This window comes from Theropithecus gelada, chromosome 7b (assembly GCF_003255815.1).
Source record: "Theropithecus gelada isolate Dixy chromosome 7b, Tgel_1.0, whole genome shotgun sequence".
Taxonomy (NCBI): Eukaryota; Metazoa; Chordata; class Mammalia; order Primates; family Cercopithecidae; genus Theropithecus; species Theropithecus gelada.
The window spans coordinates 4,892,024-4,910,514 of NC_037675.1; the positions used below are offsets into that span (position 1 = coordinate 4,892,024).

General features: G+C 49.4%; 1 protein-coding gene across 1 annotated transcript; it reads right to left on the minus strand.

The window, feature by feature from the left end:
• Nucleotides 1–407: 407 nt before the first annotated feature.
• LOC112628319 (tubulin polyglutamylase TTLL13P) lies at nucleotides 408–17,164 on the minus strand. The gene is made up of 15 exons (XM_025391074.1): nucleotides 16,888–17,164; nucleotides 15,433–15,700; nucleotides 15,049–15,089; nucleotides 13,239–13,357; nucleotides 10,002–10,132; nucleotides 9,579–9,735; nucleotides 8,750–8,893; nucleotides 8,311–8,396; nucleotides 7,761–7,992; nucleotides 7,104–7,288; nucleotides 3,217–3,402; nucleotides 2,740–2,917; nucleotides 2,265–2,444; nucleotides 1,356–1,659; nucleotides 408–655 (listed from the first exon to the last, which is right to left on the minus strand). The coding sequence occupies exons 1-15, from the start codon at nucleotides 16,889–16,891 to the stop codon at nucleotides 408–410; spliced, it is 2,463 nt and encodes an 820-aa protein (XP_025246859.1). The 5' UTR covers nucleotides 16,892–17,164.
• Nucleotides 17,165–18,491: the final 1,327 nt, after the last annotated feature.

Below are 18,491 nucleotides of genomic sequence, written 5' to 3' on the forward strand. Positions count from 1 at the left end.
CTCGGCAGTCTTCTGACGGCGACAGCCCAGTGCCTTGGGCACTCGGCTCCTCTGGGAAAGGGGCTCTTTGTCTCCTGGATGACCTCCAGCCCCGGGCCGCACCTAGGGGTCAGACCCATCACCTAACGATAAACCCAGGCTAAGGCTTGATAAGCAGAAATGAGTACATGGCTGGCCTTGGCGCCTCTTCATCTTCTAGTCTTTACTGATCCCCAGTTAATCTTAGGTTATTGAGGAATTCTTGGTGTCTTTGTATTTTGCCTTTTACAAATGGGGTTCCTGGGCAGGGCTTTTCAAAGAGGAACTTGGTGGCAGTCTTTCATTTAGCAAAGATTGAATGCCCTTTGGAAACCCTTTGGAAACCTGGGGAGGTTCTCCAGGAGAGGTAGAGTGCTTCCCTCCTGCTTTTACCTGAACTGATTGATGTTGAGGAGTGCTCTGGAACGCTGCAGCACGGGTGCAGACGCAGGGCAGAGGGAAACCTTGGCTGTTCTGTGTTCAGAGTTTACCATGGAGGGCAAGGTGCATTCAGTCCATGAGTCAGATGCCACTCTTTCCGGTTGCAGAAGATAGCCCTGCTTTGGGGTTAAAGTGGGTGGCACTGATCCTGCCAGGACTCGGTTTATGGCTTCTAGCCTTCTGCTGGCTTGTCCTTCTGCAGTGGAAACATGGATGTCCCTGAGTTGGTACTCACAGAAGAGATTGGCTCACCTCTTTCCCAGCTGTGGCCCAATTACCAACACAGAGGAAGGGCATCCCATGCTTCCCAATCCACTGTCTTTCCCACACTGTATTGTAATTGGTATGGTATGTCTTCTTGTCCATGTTCCTATTACCTCTGTTGAGTGCTAGGACTGTATTTCTGCCATTTCTATCACCAGGGTCTAGTGTACAGAAAGGATTAAATAGTCCTGGTGCGGTGGCTCACACCTGTTAACCCAGCACTTTGGGAGGCTGAGTCTGGTGGATCACCTGAGCTCAGGAGTTCAAGACCAGCCTGGGCTAAATGGCGAAAACAAAAAATATAAAAGTCAGGCATGGTGGTGTGTGCCTGTAGTCCCAGCTACTCGGGAGGCTGAGGCAGGAGAATTACTTGAGCCTGTCAGTGGAGGTTGCAGTGAGGTGAGATCAAGCCATTGTACTTCAGCCTGGGTGACAGAGCGTGACCTTGTCTCAGAAAAAAAAAAAAAAAAAAGAAAAGAAAACAAAAAAGAAAGGAGTAAATAAATGGGTACCCTAACTTCCCCATTCTTACACCGGTGGAAGTGCCTTATATTTTGGGGGCATCCAAGCTCTATACTTGCTAGTGGGATTTACACAGGTCAAAATGACCAAAGATAGTTTTGCATACTTACGGCTAGTCAGCCTGATTCTGGCACTGGAAAAATAGCGCCTCCCAGCCTTCTTCATTGACAATGAACAGGAGTTGATGGCTGCCGGCTCTCCTGTCCAGGTGAAGTTCTTGGGCTGCAGATGGCACCGGGGAACATGTGGGATTGCAGCATTCATGCTTGGCAGTGCCTCTAAGATCCTGGGGATCGATTTATGGGGCAGAACTGGATGCAGCAAATGAGGAGGGCCCTGCTCTGTGGCAGCCCCTCTTAGGAGCACAAATAGAACCAGACTCCCAGGTTTCAGTTTTTGACTGCCTAGCCTGTCCTAACGAAATCTAGGCTAGAGGAGAAGAGCAGCCCCTTACCACATTTTTATGTGAGTTTGGATGGAGCGTTGGACGAAGGAGGTAACTGAAAAAAAATCTAGGCCATGGCCACTATTTAACCAGATACTCCTTTGAGGTTCAACAAAAACAGTAAACCCAACAGGTTTGCTACTAGCCCAGGGAATAGTGAAAGCAGCAGCTCTTTTGTTGGCCCAAATCTGTTTACTTATCTCCCATTAGAGCCAGGGCACTGACAGTGCTAGGGAGAAAATTATACAGAAGCCACTGAGGGTGGTGGCCTTGTTATTTGTCAGTCATGAGTGTGGGGTTATTTGGGGACAGGAATATAGAGAGCAGGTTTCCTGTAAATGAGAAAGTGTGGAGCTGCACTTTGCTGGATGTCATATCTAAAACAAAGGAGCTTGGGAACAGACGTAAAAGGAATCAACAGACCCTCTCCCAAGGTCCAGCTAGTGCACTCTGCTTTCCCAGGCTCCACTGACAGATACCATCACACAAGCCTCCTTTGTTGAGACCACCACCATGTGTTGGGACGACAGCCCTTGTTCCCTTTTCCTCTGGGAGGCTTCACAGGGACCCTCACCCGACTCTCATGAAGTTTTTTCTGGCCCTGGGGGCCAGGGTGCTGCAGACGGGTGAGCTGCTCTACAATACCCAAGCTTCGGATGAGAGTCTCCCTTTGTAGCAGGGCCTTCATCCGCTCCAGCTCCTCCTCTTCCACAATTTGTTGAGGCCTCATGGTGTCCAGCTGTCCTGGCAGCAGCTACAAGGTACATGAGAGATAAATGCAGGATCTCCAAGGATGAGTCCCAAACCATCGCCCAGGATGGCTGCAGGCCTCCTGCCCACTCTACCCTCATCCCTTCCCTGACCCAGGACAGTTCCTTTTGCTGTCCATTCTCTCACTTCATCTTCCAAAGGATCAGATTCAATTTACTGATTAGGAACTCCTCTCTCTCTTGTGCATGGGGGGAGAGGACAGCAGAGATTCATTCCCCTCTCTAGTTGTCCCAACCCATTTTCCCGCAGAAAGATAAGAGCCACAAAACCCCTGGCACCTCTTTCTCCCAGCTGTGGTTCCTGTAAGCCAAGCGGGTGGAATGGCTCCGGAGCCCTGCCCTGGGTTGGCTTTTCTCCCCAGCTGATTCACCCTGGTTCTGGTCCTTGGCCTTTTGCCTCTTACTGCCCAAGGTCTCCTGCTGTTCCTGCTTAAGGCGGATCTCCTCCAGTTGCTGCCTGACAAGACACAGCAGCTTCAGACACTAGAGAAATGGTGTTGGGGAGAAGAGGGGTGAGGAAAAATGGGGATGGGGAAAGAGTAGGAAATTATAATCTGTTCTTAGGACTGATGGGAGAGCAATGACGGGGGAAGACAGGAAACCTACTAAACTGAAAAGAGTCACTAAGAGTCTGATAGGATTTATAGCTCCATTCCTCTGCTCAAGTGTCTGACTTCCTCTTCCCCTGCTGGGAAGCAATGCAGCTTCAGGACTTGCCCCACCTAGGTGTGCAGAGGAGAATGTTGGTCAAAGTACCTGGCACACTCCTCTCTGGCCTTGGAAGCAGCAGTCTCCTGGAAGAGGGAGCCATTGTGCTTGAAGAAGCGGGCATACTTCTCTGTGTCAGGCCCAGGGTAGATCCGCCGGTATTTTCCCAAGTGAGAATCCTCATATCGTTCCTGGTCCAGCATTGCCACATGGGATGACTCAGTTTTTTCTTTCCTGTGGAAAGCAAGCTCAAGTGAGTCAGAGGAGAGCTGTAGGAATGTTCAGTAGGGAAAGGAAGACTGACTAAGGTTTGGAGCCCCTCCTGCTGGGTTCTTGACCTCCTGGGCCCGTGCCCAAGTAGGGAAAGCTGCCAAGCCCATCTTTGGCAAGCCCCAAATGTGGGTAGCCATGAAAATAGGCTTGGGCCGGGCGCAGTGGCTCACGCCTGTAATCCCAGCACTTTGGGAGGCCGAGACGGGCAGATCACGAGGTCAGGAGATCGAGACTATCCTGGCTAACATGATGAAACCCCGTCTCTACTAAAAATACAAAAAATTAGCCGGGCGTGGTGGTGGGTGCCTGTGGTCCCAGCTACTCGGGAGGCTGAGGCAGGAGAATGGCGTGAACCCAGGAGGCGGAGCTTGCAGTGAGCCGAGATCACGCCACCTCACTCCAGCCTGGGTGACAGAGCGAGACTCCCCGTCTCACAAAAAAAAAAAGAAAAAAAAAAAGAAAATAGTCTTGACTTCCAGAAATCTGATTTGCTTTTCTTTTCTTTTTTGAGACAGGTTCTTGCACTGTTGCCCAGGCTGGAGTACACTGGCACAATCTCCTCTCACTGCAACCTCTGCCTCCTAGGTTTAAGCAGTTCTCCTGCCTCAGCCTCCCAAGTAGCTGGGATTACAGGCATGCACCACCATGCCTGGCCAATTTTTGTATTTTTAGTAGAGACAGGGTTTCACCATGTTGGCAAGGCTGGACATCAAGTGATCCACCCACCTTGGCCTCCCAAAGTGCTGGGATTATAGGCGTCAGCCACTGTACTCGGCCTGATTTTCATCTTAAGTGGAGAGGGGTCTACTCGTAAGCTAGCACTCCATTATCATAGTCTTTTAGGTTTCTGATTGTAAAAGTAACATATGTTTTGATATAAGTTTTCCATTTGGAAAAAAAAAAAAAAAAAGTGGCCAGGCATGGTGGCTCACACCTGTAATTCCAGCACTTTGGGAGGCCAAGGCAGGTGGATCACTTGAAGTTGGGAATTCGAGACCAGCCTGGTCAACATAGTGAAACCCTGTTTCTACTAAAAATACAAAAATTATCTGGGCATGGTGATGTGTGCCTGTAGTCCCAGTTACTTGGGAGGCTGAGGCAGGAAAATTTTTTGAACCCAGGAGGTGGAAGTTGCAGTGAGCCAAGATCGCGGCACTGCACTCCAGCCTAGATGACAGAGTGAGACTAGTCTCAAAAAAAAAAAAAAAAAGAAAAGAAAAAGAAAAAAGTAATATATGTTCATTACAGAACATTTAGAAGAGCAGAAAGAAGATAAAGTCTCCCATAATCTTACTATGCAATTAGCCTGTTGATTATGAGCATGGATCTAAGGCAGGACCTCCTGACTTTGAATCCTGGCTCTGCCACTCACTAGCTTGTGTGTCCGTCCGTCCGTCCATCCGTCCTTCCTTTTTTTTTTTGAGACAAAGTCTTGCTCTGTTGTCCAGGCTGGAGTGCAGTGGCACAGTCTCAGCTCACTGCAACCTCCGCTTCCTGGGTTCAAGCAATTCTTCTGCCTCAGCCTCCCAAGTAGCTGGTACTACAGGCATACACCACCACGCCCAGCTAATTTTTGTATTTTTAGTAGAGATGGGGTTTCACCATTTTGGCCAGGATGGTGTCGATCTCTTGACCTCCTGATTTGCCTGCCTTGGCCTCCCAAAGGGCTGAGATTACAGGCGTGAGTCACTGCGCCTGACCACTTGCTTGCTTTCTTTAAATGAAAATGAAATAATACAACAATATTTTTATTTTATTTTTTAATTTAATTTTTTGAAACAAGGTCTCACTCTGTTGCCCAGGCTGGAGTGCAGTGATGCAGTCTCAGTTCACTATAACCTCGGCCTCCCAGGCTCAAGCCATCCTCTCACGTCAGCCTCCTGAGCAGCTGGGACCACAGGCGTGCACCACCATGTCTGGCTAATTTTTGTATGTTTTGTAGAGACAGGGTTTTGCATGTTGCCCAGGCTGGTCTCAAACTCGTGAGCTCAAGTGATCCACCCGCCTCGGCTTCCCAAAGTGCTGGGATTACAGGCATGAGCCACCACACCTGGCCACAACATTTTTAAATGGCTGCCTAGTACTCCAATGTACGATTGTATTTTGTTTATTTAGTCCAGTACTGTTCAACCATTTTTCCTTATTTTATTTATTTATTTATTTATTTTTTTGAGACTGAGTCTGGCTCTGTCGCCCAGGCTGGAGTGCAGTGGCCGGATCTCAGCTCACTGCAAGCTCCGCCTCCCGGGTTCACGCCATTCTCCTGCCTCAGCCTCCCGAGTAGCTGGGACTACAGGCGCCCGCCACTTCGCCCGGCTAGTTTTTTGTATTTTTTAGTAGAGACGGGGTTTCACCGTGTTAGCCAGGATGGTCTCGATCTCCTTACCTCGTGATCCGCCCGTCTCGGCCTCCCAAAGTGCTGGGATTACAGGCTTGAGCCACCGCGCCCGGCCCATTTTTCCTTATTGAAAGACACATTTCATGACCCTCAGGTACACAGTCCAGTCTTGTGGGAATAGCCAGTATATTTACAGTTCTACTTCACTCCCATTCATCACGCAGACATCTGAGTGCTTACGGTGTCCCAGGCCCTGTGGCTCTCATGGGGAGTCAAACACACACTGCCCCCTGCATATTGGAATGCAAGTGGGAAGAGCAATGTGATCATAGTGGTAACATACATATACTCAAATTCATTTGTATGTATCATTAACAAATTACAATTTTAGTATTGGTAACCAGTTACCATGTTTGTAACTCATTTTACAAAGAAAACAACAATGGGTAACCAACACAGATGTAAATGATTCTCTATTATTGAATGACTAAACTGTTTTCTGTGTTTCTTTGTTACAAAGTTTCTCAGGAACTGGTTTCTAGGAGCTTTGTTAGAAAAACAAACCAGCTAATCAAACCACAGAAAGCTCCTTATGTGCTAACATGAGAATGGTTCTAAAATACATTGCTAACCGGGGTGCAGACAGTGTGAAAGTTATGCCTCTGTCTGGGTAGGCAGGGAGAAAAATATTTTGTATAAATACATATACATTAAATGCTTACTATATACACATGATAGTAGGAATGTTGATTGGCTCCAGAGAGTAAAACTGAGTACCTGGAGGAGAAGGGGTGGAGAAAGACTATCCCGTATTTTTAAAATTTTGAACATATCTATGATACATGAATTTTTTTTTTTTTTGAGACCAGGTCTCACTGTGTCACCCAGGCTGGAGTGCAGTGGTGCAAACACGGCTCACTGCAGTCTTGACCTCCTGGGCTCAAGTAATTCTCCCACCTCAGACTCCTGAGTAGCTGGGAATACAGGCACGCCACCATGCCCAGCTAATTTTTTTATTTTTCAATTATTATTATTTTGTTTCTTTTTTGTGTTTTAGGTACAGAGTCTCACATGTTGCCCAGTCTGGTCTTGAACTCCAGGGCTCAAGCAATCCTCCTGCCTCGGCCTCCCAAAATGCTGAGATTACAGATATGAGCCACCAAGCCTGGCCCTGTGATTTTTTTAATGCAAATATGAACATATTATCTATGCAAAAAGTTGTTTTTGATAGCAAATCAGCCCCAGGCCACATTCTCCATCTAAAGGAGGACTTTTAGTCTCAGGAATAATGAAGAACTAAACACATGCCAGACACCTAGCACACCTCGATTCTCGTGGGTGTTGGTAGCACTGGAAAAGCCGTTCCTTGATTCGCCGCTTATCCTCCTCCATCACCTTCCTTTTGTCACAGCCCCGGAGGTTGACAAGGGTTATAGCATCACAGAGAAGTGCATCCTTTACCTCTTGATCAAGGCATGAGTCAGTGGTAAAGCTTGGAGAATGGTTTACCTGCCAGAAAGAGTCATTATACACCCCTTTCCCCGACCACCTGAGCAGGTGGTGGCCTCTTGCAGGCATAACTAGAGGGTCTGAGATATTCCTCTCCCATGGCCTCAGCCAGGGAGGCTGGATGCTCTGGCTTCCAAGGCCACAAAACTCTGCCTTAGAGATCTCCAATTCACAGACCAGTGAGAGCAAATCAGCTGGCCTGCCTCTCTAGATAGTGTGTCCCTAAAAACTTACATTAGGGCACTGGGGATCCCAAACCTGCATTCCTATGGTAGAGGCCAAAAACCACCAAGATTTGACTCAGCAGGTCAAAAGGGTAGAGATCTTATGCCTTCTGCTGATTCCCACCCACCTCAGGGCTTTCACCTCTCCCATTCTGTGTTCCACCACCAGAGTATACCCCTGTCCCAGGTGTCCTATTCAAGGAGGCCTCTGGACCTTGGTTTTGCAAAGCCTAGGAGATAATCCTCACCTCTAGCAGCCAGGGCTTCAACTTGTGGTCCAGCAAGATGTCAAAACCAAGGATCTCAAAACAGGCACATGTACCTCCATTCAGATACTGGGGAAAACAGGTTCGGTAGTTGTGGCGTAGAACAGAATGGGCTGAGATGATGGTTTTGATGATGATGTCCTCGATGTCCCCCCACAGCTCTCCAGGGTTGTAGCTGTGCTCTTGCAGCCAGATGTTGAGTGTCGACAGCTTCCTGCGAGGCCCAGTGCTCAGAGGAAGGCCAGTTTTTTTAGGCCACTGGGGCCAGGCTGTAGGCAGGAGGCTCCCTCACACTAACCCTAATTGCATGCCTGGGCTTTGAAGGGCTGCTAGCAGTTTGGAGCAGGGACTAGTTACCAGGGTGGGGTTTGGGGCTGCACTTAGAGCTCCAAAGTGCAGGCACAGGACAGGGTCTATAAAGGCTGAGTTTCCCTGGGCAATTAGCCTCCCAAGAGCCAGCTCGGTTTCATGGGCTACTGGGACTATGGGGCTAAGCGGCAGAGAAAGCAGGAGAAAACAGAGTAGCGAGTACCTCTTACTGCCCACAGCACCATCCCGGACAAAATTCTCATTGTGTTTGTTGATAGCATAGTTGGTCAGGTGCATGCAGACATTGTCCTATGGAGAGAGAGTGGCCCTGTGGTCTCAGACTGCATGTGGCCGTCCTCTCCAGCCCTTCATTGCCTTCTTACTCCCCACCCCCCCCAAGGATCTCTTGTCTCCTGTCTCTCTCCACCAGAGGACTGCTATTCTGGACGATCCTGGGGCAGAGGGTGTGCTGGGCTCCTCCAGGTGCTGACCTTTTCTCATTTACCACCTACCAAACACTTGCCTCCCAGCTAGATACTGCAGCTCTTGCTGACTTCATTCCTTGTTCTTTGGTGACAGTGACAAACCTCTCTACCATGTTTCTCTAGAGAACCTCAGCACTCATGGTAGTGGAAAAGAAGAGTGCTTCCCAGTCCCCTTACCAGGTTGTTATGGCTGGGCTCCACATAGGGCGTGGTGGCAAAACGGGCCAGGCCCTCCTCATACATGAAGATCCGGAGAGGGTCACAGGATGTGATCAGGACGTAGATTCGCATATCAAACTTGAAGCCATCAATGAGGAAGGGCTGGTAGCACGCAAACCCATGAGGGAATAATAACACGTTTGAAGTGCCTACTATGAGCTGTTGTAAGTGCTTCACATACACAGCTCATTAAATTTCCACAATAACCATGTAAAGTAGTTACTGTTATTACTCCCACTTAATAAATGAGGAGAGGCCAGGCGCGGTGGCTCATGCCTATAATCCCAACACTTTGAGAGGCTGAGGAGGGTGGATCACGGGGTGAGGAGTTCAAGACCAGCCTGGCCAAGATGGTGAAACCCCGTGTCTACTAAAAATACAAAAATTAGCTGGGCATGGTGGTAGGTGCCTGTAATCCCAGCTACTCGGGAGGCTGAGGCAGAGAATTGCTTGAACCTGGGAGGTGGAGGTTGCAGTGAGCCGAGATTGTGCCACAGCACTCCAGCCTGGGCAACACAGCGAGACTCTGTCTCAATCAATCAATAAAGAGACAGAGGCACAGAGAGGGTAAGAAACTTGCCCAAGGTCACATATCTGGGAAGTGGAAAGCTGAGATTCAACCCCAGGCAGGCTGGTTCTGAACCATGGCTGGATACTGCTTCCAGGAAAATGGGGCTAGTGGGAAGGGTAGAAGCCTAAGACAAGCTTCCTTCCTGGCTTTTGGGAGAGACGAGGCAGCCCAGTGCTTAGTGTTGGGGAAGGCTGATGGTCCTGAGGCATCCTTCACCTTGGAGATGTATTGCTGGCAGATCATATGCTCTCCTGGCTTGATCTCCCGGGGATTTCGGGTAATGAAGATGCCACGTCCCTGACAGCCACTGTCTGGCTTGCAGATATACGTGCGGGCTTTTCGCTGACGACCATAGGACTGGAAGTCCCCGTAGCTATGTGTAGAGAAGGCCTGGTCAAAAGGTTTCTGTGTATCATGGCTTTCCCACGGCCCCATGGAGCTCTTCCTGCTATCTAGTCCATGCTCTTCCTGGAACACTCAGTCTCAGACCCTCTTTTCTTTGACAAGCTGAAACTTTCTCGTTCCACTTCCATCCCTCTGAGACATTCCTAGGTCACAAGACCAGAGCCTGGAGGGAACTCTGAGAACGACCCTTTTCCTCCCCCTGGTATCTCAGCATGGGAAGCCAGACCCACTCACTCTGCGGGGAGGCACCAGGTGCGGGGGAAGATGTTGTATTCAGAGGGATAGAGTTTGTGCATGCGGTTGAGGTTCCGAGCCAGCAGATCTTTGCGGCAGATTTCTGTCATGCCAGGGAAGTGGTTGATTTTCTGAAACACAGCCAGTTAGTATGAGCCCCCAGAGTAAGTGGCAGTTCCTAGCACCTGGGCATCCCAGGAAGCAGTGGAGGAAGATTGGGAAGGTTAAGGGAGAAGTCACAGTGGAGGTAAGCACTGCATCGAGGACCCCAAGGGCAAAAGTAGGAAGATTCCTTAAGGCAGGTGAGAAAACCTTCTGTGACTCCTACCCAACACACACATCCACACTGAGCTCAGCAAATGAGGGGCAGTGAGAAAGGATGTACCTAGCCAAGACTGTGGCTTCCACAGTCCACCTTCTAACATCCCTCAGACCCCCAGGCCTAGTCTTCTAACAATAACTAATGCATGATAGCACAAAGTAGACAATGAGACAAAAGCATTTCCCAAAAGACACAAAAGAGAAAAGGAAACTAAGAACCAGCCCCAAGGAATGTGGTGCCATGGCACCCACAGAGGGTGTGGCATTGCCCTGGTGCCTGCCAGAAACACCTGGCTGCTCTGTCCTGCCGGGTGGGTGGCAGCATCCGGGATGCCACCAAGCAAAGAACAAATAATGAAATAGGATGTGCCCACCAGACACTTCCTTCAGGTAATTCCAGAGACCCAGGAGGAGAATCTTTCCATTGGAAAAGAATACCCTGGGGGTGGTCTTTCCTGTCTGCACAGGGGGACAATCACAAAGAGTATACTAAATGCTCTCTCACTGGCTTTCCCAATCACTGGCTGCACTCACTGTATGAACTTAGTATTTCTCACTCTCCATGTCCTAACCAAGGGATATCTGCTGCTCAGGGCTGTTCTTGAGGATTTAATGGGCTAATAATATAAAAGCATTTAACACAGGGTCTGTTGTACAGTAAGTCCTCAATGAATGCTGCTAATTATTGTTATCCTCATCCCGTTTTGTTTTTTTTTTCCCCTTCCCTGAGACAGGGTCTCCCTCTGTCGCCCAAGCTGGAATGCAGTGGTGTGATCTCAGCTCACTGCAGCCTCTGCCTCCCAGGTTCAAGAGATCCTCATGCCTCAGACTCCCAAATAGCTGGGACTAAAGTCATGCACCACCATGCCTGGCTAATTTTTTTATTCTTTTTGTATTTTTGGTAGAGACTGGGTTTTGCCTGTTGCTGGTCTCAAAGTCCTGAGTTCAAGCAACCTGCCTGCTTTGGCTTCCCAAAGGGATTTTAGGCATCAGCCATTGTACCCAGCCTGCTATCCTCATTTTACAAATGCCCCTCCTTTGGAACCTTTTTTTTTTTTTTTTTTTTTGAGATGGAGTCTCGCTCTGTTGCCCAGGCTGGAGTGCAATGACGCAATTTTGGCTCACTGCAATCTCCTCCTCCCAGGTTCAAGCGATCCTCCTGCCTCAGCCTCCTAAGTAGCTGGGATTACAAGTGTGTGCCGCCATGCCTGGCTAATTTGTGTATTTTTAGTAGAGATGGGGTTTTACCATGTTGGTAGGGCTGGTCTTGAACTCCTGACCTTGTGATCTGCCTGCCTCGGCCTCCCAAAGTGTTAGGATTACAGGCGTAAGCCACCATGCCTGGCCTTGTTTTTTTATTTTTAAAACTGGGTCTCGGCCGGGCGCGGTGGCTCAAGCCTGTAATCCCAGCACTTTGGGAGGCCGAGACGGGCAGATCACGAGGTCAGGAGATCGAGACCATCCTGGCTAACACGGTGAAACCCCGTCTCTACTAAAAAATACAAAAAACTAGCCGGGCGAAGTGGCGGTTGCCTGTAGTCCCAGCTACTCGGGAGGCTGAGGCAGGAGAATGGCGTGAAACCGAGAGGAGGAGCTTGCAGTGAGCTGAGATCCGGCCACTGCACTCCAGCCTGGGTGACAGAGCGAGACTCCGTCTCAAAAAAAAAAAAATAAAGATATTATATTTTATTCTCAACTATTTTTAAAACAGACCAGAATCGAGAATTAAATATGAAACCTTCTCACATTATCAAATACTAACATTAAGTTCTATTCATTTCAATTTTTTAAAGAGATGAAAAAAGTCAAAGACTGTGGAAACTCCCTGTGTAATCTTCCCTGATCTCGTTCTTACTCCACCACCAAACCAGGGAACCAATTTTACAAATTATGTGTTTATCATGCCCACACATAGTTTTCTTTTATTTTTTATGACCTATACTGTCTCCAGACCACGCATAGTTTTCTGCTTTTACTGCATATGTATGTATCTATAAAAATTACATAGTCTTGTGTTACAGGTTTATAAACCTTGTATAAAATGGCATCATTCGCCATGTAGCTNCCAAAAAAAAAAAAAAAAAAAAAAAACTGGGTCTCACTCTGTCACTCGCCCAGGCTGGAGTGTAGTGGCATGATCTCTGCTCATTGCAACCTCCACCTTCTGGGTGCAAGCGAACTCCTGACCTGAAGGGATCCACCCGCCTCGGCCTCCCAAGGTGGTGAGATTACAGGTGTGAGCCACCACGCCCAACCTCCTTTGGAGCTTCTTGAGAACTTCTAGCACTTGCTTTCTCTCTTGGGCACCTCTCCCAAGACTAGTCGTGGGACAGGTTTTAATTTCCTCAACTTCCTGCCTGGCTTCCCCAAAGAATAAGCCTGCAGACCCTTTTAAATTATTTTATTGCTGATCACCACAAACACCCAATTAGAGGATAATAAAAATATCACAAGGCAGTTCTATTCTCGTGGATCCCAGTGGATCATTCCTGAATTTCTTGCCACCAGGCAGGACCCTGCAGTCTCCTAATGGATGTGGAATGTTAAGCTAAGTTGCTTAGAAGGCTGGATCATTCAGCTGGCTCTGCTGTTAGCTCTGAAGTTGCCTCCCAGTATTCTCCCTAAGATGAGCTCACCCACCCTGGAGAGGGCCAGCTACACACAGATGCCACCAAGCAAAGCACAAATAATGAGATAGGATGTGCCCACCAGACACTTCCTTCCGGTAATTCCAAAAACCCAAGATCTCCAAGAGGAGATCTTTCCACTGGAAAAGAAGTCCCTGGGGGTGCTCTTTCCTGTCTGCACAAGGGGACAGCCACAAAGAGTAGCAGTCTTGGGTGCCTGGGCAAGGAGGTGGGAAAAGTCATTCTGGGGCCCTAGCCCCTGTAGGCTCTCAGGCCAGGAGATGGGTACCTGAAACCTCTTCATGTCCATGACTCGTTCCAGCGAGACAGAGCAGTCTGTCCAGTACAGAGTCCACTCTTCATCCTCCCCCACCTCCTTCAGGCCACACGTTTGGGCTGCCCGACGCACTGCAGAGACAGGGAGATCAGTGGTGCCAGCATGGACACCAGCAACTAGCCCTGGAACTGTGTAGCTGGGTCAGGTAAGGTATACACCTGACCTGAGGGCAGGTTGAAGAGGGAGGTAGTTCTCGCCTCAGCCCCGTACTTTAGTTACCACATGGCAATTTCAAGTTCTTAGGGGCTGTTAGGGCCCTTCCAAAATACCTAGCAGAGAAAACTAGAACCTGGTTTTGTTTGTTTGTTTTTTTGAGACAGAGTTTCTCCCTTGTTGCCCAGGCTGGAGTGCAATGGCGCGGTCTCTGCTCACTGCAACCTCCGCCTCCCAGGTTCAAGCGATTCTCATGCTTCAGCCTCCCCAATAGCTGAGACTACAGGAGCCCACTAACACGCCTGGGAAATTTTTGTATTTTTAGTAGAGATGGGGTTTCACCATGTTGGCCAGGCTGGTCTTGAACTCCTGACCTCTGGAGATTCGCCCGCCTTGGTATCCCAAAGTGTTGGGATTACAGGCGTAGGCCACCGTGCCCGGCTGCTTCTGTCAGTCTTATCCCTCAATCAGGGATGTTTGTGGCTTGGAGAGCCGCCTATAGGTAGGGGCCACACTGGCACTTCATACTCCACACTTGGGTGGCTCCTTATAAAGATGCCAGAGGGAATATTAGGGGAAGGACCTAGCTGGAGATTTTCTTTTTTTCTTAATTGTTGAAGTCCCTTCAAATCTTCCTTGAAAAAACTTTTAAGCTTGTCTCATCACTGGTAAAATCTGGGAAGGGTCTGGCATGGTGGCTCCTGCCTGTTATGCCAGGTCTTTGAGAAGCTGAAGTTGGAGGATCACTTGAGCCCAGGAGTTCAAGACCAGCCTGGGCAACATAGCAAGATTCTGTCTCTACAAAACATTTAAGAATTAGCTGGGCAGGCTGGGCACGGTGGCTCACGCCTGTAAACCCAGCACTCTGGGAGGCCGAGGTGGGTGGATCACCTGAGGTCAGGAGTTCGAGACCATCCTGGCCAACATGGAGAAACCCCGTCTCTCCTAAAAGTACAAAATTAGCCAGGTGTGGTGGCACATGCCTGTAATCCCAGCTACTTGGGAGGCTGAGGCAGGAAAATCACTTGAACCTGGGAGGTGGAGGTTGCAGTGAGCCGAGATCACACCATAGCATTCCAGCCTGGGCAACAAGAGTGAAACTTGGTCTCAAAAATAAATAAATAAATAAATAAATAAATAAATAAATAAATAAAAAGAATTAGCTGAGCATAGTGGTGCAGGCCTGTAGGCCCAGCTAGTGGGAAGCTCAGGTAGGAAGATGGCTTTGAGCTCAGGAGTTCAAAGCTGCATTAAGCTATGATTGCAATACTGCACTCCAGCCTGGATTGCAAAGCAAGACTCTGTCTCAAAAATAAATAAATAGAATCTGGGAAGGGTGGGCAGTGGTGAGTGGTGGCTCTTGGACTTTTTTTTTTTTTCTTGTTTACTGTGAAGATACCCTCCCTAACACTGAGACTGCCTGGAACAGCAATGTCTCAGCTGCCAGTGTCTGAGGCAGAGGACACCTAGGAAGCTCAGTACAGGTTATAGGCAAGCCTGCCAGGCCCCAGGGGCTGGAAGCCTGATCGGGGGTCTATTCCAGAGGAAGAGCAGCAGCTGTAGGCACCCTGTTATGCACCATAGTGTGAGCGATGGGCTGGGTGCTTACCACTCTCATACTTGCAGTTGGTCAGGTTGATGGCCAGGGATCTAGAATGGAGGAATAGCATAAATCAGGCAGAGTGAGAGGGAAGGACAGGCACCCAGATGAAGAGACATCCAACAAATTAACAACACAATTCCTTTTCTCTAGAAGCGGCTTAAAAGAAAGACCAGGACGATGTAAACAGGCTGGGATTCCAAAATGAATCAGCCTAAATAGTTCTGAATTTTGTTTGTGTTGTATCAAAGCGTTAATGATGCTCCAGCATTTCCTGTCCTCTTTTGTAGGCTAAAGGGAAGATCTTAGATCCCAGCTCCCCCAAATGTTGAAGGGAGGCCAATGGGTGACTCCCTGGAGCTGGGCAGTTGAGGGGATCTAGGGAATAGTTACCTGCGTTTCCGCCTTCTCTTCCTCCTCCCAGCTTCTAAGTCGCCTGTGTCAACTGGGACTATGACTTTCTTCGGAATTTTTGTGGCTATAATGGGTGAGGGAACCCCATTTTTTAATGCCTTATAGTCAGCTTTTAAGAGAGCCTGCTGTGAAGAGTTAGAGGGGATGGTAGCTTCCTCTTTAACACATTTCTCAGATTCCTTTTTCTCAACATAGTCTTCCTCTGATTCGCTGGTCCTACAGGTACTCGGCTCCATTCTCTCAGATTCTGAAGGGTTGGGAGGTGGGAATGAAGTGTATATCAGACCTCCCTCAGGCCCTAGAAGGCCTGAAGGAATCCACCAGAACGACCTTCATGCTGTTTTAAAGGAATGTTGCTGCCCCTTCAGGACAAAACAGTTTCACTGAGGAATGGGATGTGTCCAGGTAGGTGGAGGTGCATGGGAGTGGAAGATACCAGTGAGATGTGGATTCCCTGATGACAAGCCCCAATCATCCAGGATCACACTGGATCATGCAATGCACAGGGGTGCCTTCAGTAGTTGGACACAGATGGTACGGGCCATGACCATGGCTCTTTTGTACCTGATTGGGAAGGAGGATGGCTGGGAGTGCTGGGGGGACCTTCCCTTTAAAATACAGCTGAATCGGCCAGGCGCGGTGGCTCACGCCTGTAATCCCAGCACTTTGGTAGACCGAGGTGGGTGGATCACGAGGTCAGGAGATGGAGACCATCCTGGCTAGCACGGTGAAACCCCGTCTCTACTAAAAATGCAAAAAAATTAGCTGGGTGTGGTGGCACGTGCCTGTAGTCCCAGCTACTCGGGAGGGTGAGGCAGGAGAATAGCTTGAACCCGGGAAGCAGAGGTTGCAGTGAGCTGAGATCGCACCACTGCACTCCAGCCTGGGCAACAAAGCAAGACCCCATCTCAAAAAATACAATACAATACAATACAGTACAATACAATACAATACAATACAATACAATACAATACAATACAATACAATACAGCTGAAGGCCAGGTGCAGTAGGTCATGCCTGTAATCCCAGCACGTTGGGAAGCTGAGGCGGGTAGATCACTTGAGGTCAGGAGTTGGAGACCAGCCTGATCAACATTGCGAAACCCCTTCTCTCCTAAAAATACAAAAATTAGCTGGGCGTGGTGGTGTGTTGCCTGTAGTCCCAGCTACTCGGGAGGCTGAGGCAACAGAATCACTTGAATTTGGCAGGTGGAGGTTGCAGTGAGCCGAAATCACACCACTGCACTCCAGCCTGGGCGACAGAGCAAGAGTCTTTAAATAAATAAATAGATAAAATAAAATACAGCTGAAGACCAAAAGCCCCCTATGCTGGCCCTTTCCCTGTCCCAGGACTCATTTTCTGCACGTGTACACATTAGGGACAGGCACCCGATGGCTAAGACCCTTTGGGCTGTGACAGTGGAGACTGCCCACCCATGGTTCCGAGGAGAGCTGAGGGACTGCTCGGTCCGCCCCTAGCGGCCTGGGGCTGCACTCAGCTGGCCGCTCATGTCCCCTCTTCCCCCGGCTCCAGTTCTCCCTGGGCGTTTCTGGGCGTCCGGAACCGCCTCCTCGTTTCACAGGACTGGCTGTCCCCACGATCGCGAGGGGGAACCTCCTCCCCCGCAGGGGTTCACTCCTAGCTCCCGGCGGCCGTGGCGGCGGCAGCAGGGGCAGCGCTTCCTTAAGCAAGCCTGTGGCCACCGCCGTTGCCATGGACACGAGGGCACCTCCCATTGGAGAAGCGTTCTGGGGGCGGGGCCTCCCCGCAGCCACACCTATTTGGGCGCCGGCAGAGGCCACCTTGGGCGGGGCGGGGGTAACAGCATTTGCCCTTTGGAGCTGGCCAGCCTCGAGGCCAGATTCCTCCGGTGCATCATGGGACTTGCAGCCCTCCTGCTTCGAAGCCAGTTCTCACCGCACTCCCATCTTTCCCTAAACCCCGGGCCAAGGAATTTGGCCAAGCATATGATCAGGACAAAGAGCTGTTTGCCTTCCCTCAATTCTTTTTTTTCTTTTTCTTTTCTTTCTTTCTTTTTTTTTTTTTTTTTTTTTTGAGATGGGGTCTTGCTGTGTCACCCAGGCTGGAGTGCAGTGGAATGCACCATCATAGCTCACTGCAGCCTGGACCTCCTGGGCTCAAGCAATCCTCCTGCCTCAGCCTCCCCAGTAGCTGTGACTACAGGAGCGAGTCACCACACCGGGCTCAATTCTTTAATAACTCTAAGTTTAGCTAGTACAGCCTATGCATTCAAGAGTGACAGCCGGCCGGGCGCGGTGGCTCAAGCTTGTAATCCCAGAACTTTGGGAGGCCGAGACGGGCAGATCACGAGGTCAGGAGATCAAGACCATCCTGGCTAACAGGGTGAAACCCCGTCTCTACTAAAAAATACAAAAAACTAGCCGGGCGAGGTGGCGGGTGCCTGTAGTCCCAGCTGCTCGGGAGGCTGAGGCAAGAGAATGGCGTAAACCCGGGAGGCGGAGCTTGCAGTGCACTCCAGCCTGGGTGACAGAGCGAGATTCCCGTCTCAAAAAAAAGAAAAAAAAAAAAAAGAGTGACAGCCATCTAAGGCCATGTGCCTTTCAAGGCTTTCCCTCTGGTGGACTGAGATAGCTCCATTAAGGAATAACAAAACCTCCTTATCACAGTGCTCCTTCACTGCCACCTTCTCTTCCTGACATCCACCCACTTTGATTTCTGCCCGCCACCTCCACCCAACTCAGCTCAACTTGTCACCCTAAAATTATACTGTGTGGCTAAATCTAGAGAACACTTAAAAATACATGAACTTTTAAAAAATTATTATTTTATTTTTTTGAGACAGAGTCTTGCTTTGTAGCCCCAGGCTGGAGTGCAGTGGTGTGATCGCAGCTCACTGCAACTTTACTTAGCCTCCCAGGCTCAAGCAGTCCTCCCACTTCAGCCTCCCAAGTAGCTGGGGCTACAGGTGCGCACCACCATGCCCGGCTAATTTTTGTATTTTTTGTAGAGACGGGGTTTTGCCGTGTTGGCCAGGCTGATCTTGAACTCCTGGCCT